General features: G+C 41.2%; 1 protein-coding gene across 1 annotated transcript in view; it reads left to right on the plus strand.

The window, feature by feature from the left end:
- The first annotated feature begins 370 nt into the window (after positions 1–370).
- The window catches only part of LOC104406550 (poly(rC)-binding protein 3-like), a 48,528-nt gene continuing 42,317 nt past the window's right edge, over positions 371–6,581 (plus strand). Inside the window, exon 1 of the mRNA XM_010015565.1 lies at positions 371–504. Within this exon, the coding sequence (XP_010013867.1) occupies positions 427–504 (78 nt within the window). The 5' untranslated portion in view covers positions 371–426. The remainder of the gene's footprint in view (positions 505–6,581) is intronic.

A 6,581-nucleotide genomic window follows, 5' to 3' on the forward strand; every position in this document is an offset into this window, starting at 1 on the left:
ATGCTTTTATACATATATATATATATATATAGCATATATCGTGAAGGTTAACAGAGAAAGTGCTGTGAAGAAAACATTGTATTTCACTTTGTTGTGCTCTGTACTTTCAGCGTCCAAATACAGGACGTTAAGAGAATTTTTAAGTTTCAAAAGGAAGTTTATCTTGTAATTGTGAACAGCTAAAGAGTTGCTTGGAGAGGGATAATAATCAAAGGAGTCTTTTCAGCACTAAACTGTAGTCCAGAAAATCAAAGGGAGGAATGTTAATTGGTTTGTACAACATGATATTCTCCGTTCAGAGTAGCTTCGGCCACTCAGAGGTACTTTCTCTTTTTTTCTCTCTCTCTTTGTAGGTTGCTTAAGTGAATAGAAAAAAAACCACAGAAAAACGAAGCTGCTTTCAAGTGTTGAAGATACAAGGCCAGGATGAACACGAAGGACACAAAAGCGACTGAAGGAGGTCTCAATGTCACGCTTACCATTCGACTTCTCATGCATGGCAAGGTGAAGCATTTACTGTTGCCACAGCGGTTGCCTGTGAATTGAGCGAGTGTATGCAGTTACCGTCAGAGCCTTACAGTGACAGTGTCATTGCTCCTCCTCCTCCCCTGACTTGAGTCAAAGGCGCCATTGCCATGACCAAAAAATCACGCCCTGCCACTGCAGCGGGCGTTCACTGGAACACACCCTGCCTGTTACAAACCCATTTTGAGCAGATCTGGCAGCAAAAAGAGTTCTTTCTTTGATAGTTAGCCAAATCAGGCAGACCCTTGAGTAAGGCTGACCTGCATACGGCTTGCCTTTCTCGTCATTTGCTGGATTTTGCAGGGGTAGGGTTAAGATACCAGGACATTGACTTGTGTGAAATAATTGCCACAGAATTACTGTTTCTGTTGGATGGAAATGAGAGACTTCTTTGTTATTCCGATGTAGTATCTTATAGTGAAGCCCCTGATACGCTAAGCATTCGTCCAAGTTGCCTGTGGGTTTGTTTTGGAAGGTTGACTGTCATTTCATTTCTGTCCAGCGCAGCATTTAAGCATGCAGATAAGTGTGAAATCTGTGCCATAGACGAAGTGCCAGTTCAGTATTGTCAGACTTAACAGTCTGATAGCTGTTTATTTCACATTGCCAGATCACAAAATGAGCTTTTAATTAAAAAAACACATTTCATAGGTTGTTTGTGTTATTTGCATCAGGCAGCAGCAAGCATTTTTAGGCTTAATGAATGAATGTTATATAAAGGAGATGATTTGGGCTCTTTCTTGACAAGGAAGACTAAAAATATATGTATAATAGTGGAGATAAAATTTGCATCTATAAATCTAAAAGTATTTTTACTCACAGAATTTAATAACTAAAAAATACGTTTACATTTTTAAATGGTTCATGTTTTTAACCTATGGCAAGGTCACACATACAATATACCCATAGCACAAACAGGAGACTAAGTTATTAGACTGTATTATAGTCTGTATTTTACTTATGGAGCTGCTAGGAAGTATGAGAGGGTGTGGTTTAAGTTTGCAAATTAAAAAACTCAGGAATTAGGTTATGTCAGATCAAATTATGTATTTTCTCAGAAATCATCCAACCATTTTGTTTGATCCCCTCCCCTCCCGCCCCGAAATATTCTGCTTCAGGCAGGCAGACTGTGTGTAAAACCTGCATCTTAAATAGGGATCTGTCAAGCAAATTTAATAACAGTCTCCCTTACCAAACACACCTAAAATCTGTATGCATGTCTGCACTCAAAATTAGGTCTTAGGGGTTGATTCTACTGGGTTCTGGTCCCAATCCAGAATAGCATTTGAACACATCCTTATCCTGGAGGGTACAAGTAGCCGTACTGGTTGCAGTCAAACTCGCATGTGCTTAGGCGTGCTTTTTTTAACCGCTGTCAGACAGCTCTGCTTCCTTCAGAACCATGCCTTTGAAGCAAAAATCAAGTATCTGTCATTTGCAGAACATTTTAGTTAAACTGAGGGCTAGGGTTGGGGGGGATTTAAATGATTTTGGTGGTTTTTTTTAATCAGAAAATAAATTAGAAAAAGCTAATTTTCTGTGTTAAAAATCGATGATTGTGTGTGCAACCACTTTTAACAATAACGGATGTTATGTGTCCAATCTTCAATGCATATGTAGCCCCAAGGGTCTAAATTAAACCCGTAAAAGCTACGAAGTTCAAATTTTAAGAGAGAGTGTACCATGCATCCTCAGATAACAAGGCACTATGGGTATACTGCTAACTCTGCTGTGCTCTAATCATGTATCCTATTGTGCCTAAGTATTGAAAAGAGTACCTTAAATCAATTTATTTTGGTGATAAAAGTCAGACCTTTATGGTTTCTTTGATGTCATTTCTGTGATTTAGAAATTATAATATAGAGGAATGAAGGATATCTGAATCAATATGAACTTAGTGTGAGAAGGTCACTCTGAAAGCTCTATGTGCCAGTGAAAAGGAAACATGTTTCTAGGCTCTTCCTTAAGATTTGTTGTGGTAATGACACCGGTGGAAATTGCTGATCTCTAATTATTATTTCTAGACAAAACAATTAATTGAAGCAGAGCTTGGGCTGTGCATAAGTGGTCATAACTTGAAAGAGAAGATAGGAATTAAAAGGCTGTTTTTAAAAAGAACGGTAGCAAAATGGATTCAGTTAATTTTAAAGTTAGATCGTTTTAAAGTTATGTATTTATTAGTGCATTTCATGGACATTTGAGGGTCTGCCCCACTAACCTTAACTCTGTCTCTAAACCTTTATTACCTGTATATCTTTGCATGGGGAAGGTCTATGTACTTTCTGATATTTCCACTCATTTGACCAAAAGTCCATAACTTGTGCTACTATGCTTAGTTATCTTGGCTGTAAATCCTGTGTACTTAGGAAATTTTCAGCATGCATTTTCCATGTGATTTGCATACGGGTTTAAGTCAAGGATAAACATTTTAAGTTGGCAATTAAGCTAAATTCAGTATCTGCAGACAGAAAAATGGATGGACAGACCTTTGCAAGAGGGTAGGGAATAAAAAAGTACCTTTAACAATATCAAGCAATACAAGAGGCAAAATCAAAGTCAACTTCAGTGTCTGGTGAAAGGAAAGCAGATGGGAAGAGTCCTGAGCTCCAGGACAACCCAGGTCTCTTTCCTCCCTGCAGGAAGGGCACCTCTCATCAGCACCTTTGCTCTGTCTTGCTTTGGGGAAAGAAGCAGCTGTAGGTCCAGCTGCAGGGTTTTGTGCAGCCTCCCACCAAAGAGGCTGGGATGGTCATGTGGGGGACCTGCTCTGCTGCTCTTCCACAGCGTAGCAAGATTTGGGAGCAGCTTGTGGGCAAGGAGGCAGGGCACAGCCTTGATTTTCTCAGGCAGAAATGGTGATGGTAAGGAAGGGCAGGGTATACATGGTGAGGTATAAAAGGTTAACATGAGGGTGTTTCCAGGGCCTGGTCTGGCAGGAGTCCTTCTGAGTGTGTGTGATGGAAGATGAAAGGCCTAATTTTCATCTTGTGCTGTGTTACATCAGTTAAAAAGTTATGATCGTGTGACAGCCCTCAAGAGAAACCAGGAGCAACACAAAACACTTGTCACACCTTCTCGCGATGGGAGGGCAGGTACTAGGGTGTACGCTGTACGGGCAGAGCTTACATGTACTTCACATCCACAGAGAAGCAACTGTCTCTCTTTGCAGGATATTTTAAAAGCAAAATTAGGAACACCAGGCTTGTTAAGCCTGGAAAGGAGAAGGCTCAGGGGAGATGTTATATCAGCCTTCCAATACCTGAAGGGTGCCTACAAGAAAGCTGGAGAGGGACTTCTTACAAGGGCATGTAGGGATAGGACGGGGGGGAATGGTTTTAAACTGACAGAGGGGAGATTGAGATTAGACATTAGGCAGAAGTTCTTCCCTGTGAGGGTGCTGAGGCCCTGGCACAGGCTGCCCAGAGAAGCTGTGGCTGCCCCATCCCTGGCAGTGTTCAAGGCCAGGTTGGACACAGGGGCTTGGAGCAACCTGGTCTAATGGAAGGTGTCCCTGCCCATGGCAGGGGGTTGGAACTAGATGAGCTTTAAGGTCTCTTCCAACCCAAACCATTCTGTGGTTCTATGGTAGACGGATGTATGAGGAGGGGAAGAGGCTGCCCGGGAATGCCACACCGTCCATCACTGGAGGGTTTTAAGGACAAGTTAAAAAAGTACATACATCCTGTAAAGCTGCCATGGCACTGCTTTTGGCTGAGTTACCTGAATGCTGCACCGGAGAGGGCGGGAATGGAGGAGCATTTTGAAGCATGTGTAGGATTCATAGAGTATATTAAATAATGCAGAGATGCATTTTCATTTTTTACTAACGATAAAGATGCACCACATTAAGGAATAAGGCTGGTTTATGCATTTCAGTAGGGAGAAAAGGTAATATGGGCTGGGCCTGCTTACATTGCTCTACTTCTGTATTTTCCATCTAATTCCTTCTGTTTCTTTAGGTAAAATCACCCTCTAGGGCAGAGACATAAATGGGTGCAGGTATTTTATTACCTTTATGTACCTAAAAAGTATACTTTCTAGGCAGGGTTAGAATACTGGAGGCATTGCAACAGTTCTGCTTCCAGCAAAGGCAGAAGTGGCAGCATTTACCCATATCAGAGCACCTTTTTAGAAGGACTGAAGGAACTCAAATAGAATGTCTTTGCATTTGTGGGCAAACAGTCTCCAGTTATCAAAGCCCTCTCTAAGGAAAGGCAGAGCTAAGGCTCCAAAAGAAATGTGCCTTTCACTTTTTAATTCTTTTTTTGATTTTTGTCAAAATCAAACTTCTTCTGGCTATCTGCAAGTTACAGGGTCTCAGATGGAGCTCGATGTTTTATCATTCCTTGCTCACCTTTGCTGAGTTTTTTATTCCCATGACTTATGGCTCTTGTTCTTTGGGGTTTTTTTTTTTTCTTGATTACTGCCACAGATAATGAGGTTGGAAGATTGTGGAAAACTGTAGCCTTGTCACAGGTATTTCCCAACCTGCATCTGCAGTGCTTTTGTTCTAATTTTGGTCAGTTCATGCCCAGAAAGAAGAGAGTCTTGAAAAAACACCTATTTCGACTATACTGGACAATGATTACATGATTTTGTACTGGTTTGGATTTGTACACAGCCATTGTTAACAGGCTGATTAAGACCATGGAGTCTCACTGTTACAGGTGCATTTTAGATGTGGATGGTAAAGAGACTGTGCCGGTAGAAGGATGTTACTTTTCAGGAAAGCAGCTTAATAGAGATTTTAAAGTTGGGTCCATGAGGTAGAACAGGAGAAAATGTTCAAAACTGCCAGCATGGAAGGAGCAGCAGGGTCACAAATCCACTTTGGTCTCCGTCTCGTAGTAGTAGCAAAGGAGTCTCTGCTTCCTCTCTCCAGTACAAACCTGGAGAGGAAAAAATGCATTGTTTCCAAAGGCACCGCATGAAGGTGTGTGTCAATGGAACCATGTTGGGTGCAAGAAACCAAAGAAGAATATATTAATATATTGAGTCTGAGGAATCTTTTAGAGGAAGGGAAAGGAGTTCAGAAATACAAACCAAAACGGATTAACAAAGTCGTATGGTTAGGAAGAACAAGGAAAGAGTTTACAGGTGGGATGAAGGAGAGAAGGGAAAACTGGCAGCGAAGTAGGACTCTTGCCAAATACTGAGAAGTGAAAATTGGAGACTTGAGGCAATTAACAGGAGAAGGTAATTTGGAAGATACATATTTGGTGAGAGAAGGAAATCTGGAAAACAGAAAACGCATCAGATGTGTCAGTATCTAGAGAGTGGCACATTTGGGATATGCGGAGTTGGAGAGGAAAGCTATTGCAAGAAAAGTGCGTGCAGTTTTGGACGTATGGCGGTGCATCGTGAGGCAGAGATGGTAATTACTTTACTGTTCTGGCAAAATCACACCTGCGGTTCTATGCTCAGCAGCGGGTGCCATGTGTGTGAGTGATGTTGAGAACTGAGCAGAGGGGGGATTCACAGAAAAATAACAAAGTTTTAGGAGGCTGAGGAGACTGTGTCTGGCTTTCTTCAGACGTTCTCATAAAATACCTGGGGAGAATAAGTACAAGTGTAATGGAGTGTTGTTATTTTGAATGATACAAGTGCTTCTGGCGGGGAATAATGGGATAAAGTATCTTTTTGAAAACAAATCCTAATAAGGGAACCTCAAGAGAAATTCCTGTTATTGAGATTTTTATGAGGTTCTGGAAGTCTCCTAAACAGATTTGAAGCATGTCCGGGGAAAAGCAGCACATAGAGTATGTAGAATATACGTATGTATATCGTACTATACTCACATGTAGTATGTATAGTCTGTATTGAAGGAGGAAAGACGTGATGACTCAGTGGAGCTTTTCCTTCCCTGATAACATTTGCTCAATGATACATTCCTCGTAAGTTCAGCAGTAGTGAATTAGAAAAGATGCAGTCAAATTTTCAGGTTTGGACAAAACCCTATGAGTGCCTTGATTTTTAGGTGCTAAACTTCCAGTACTTACAGCTTAATTTTAGATGCCCTCAGGAACTCTATTTCCCGATGGCTTCAGCCGGCTCAG

This window comes from Nestor notabilis, unplaced genomic scaffold (genome assembly GCF_000696875.1).
Source record: "Nestor notabilis isolate BGI_N333 unplaced genomic scaffold, ASM69687v1 scaffold13425, whole genome shotgun sequence".
In the NCBI taxonomy this organism is placed as follows: domain Eukaryota; kingdom Metazoa; phylum Chordata; class Aves; order Psittaciformes; family Psittacidae; genus Nestor; species Nestor notabilis.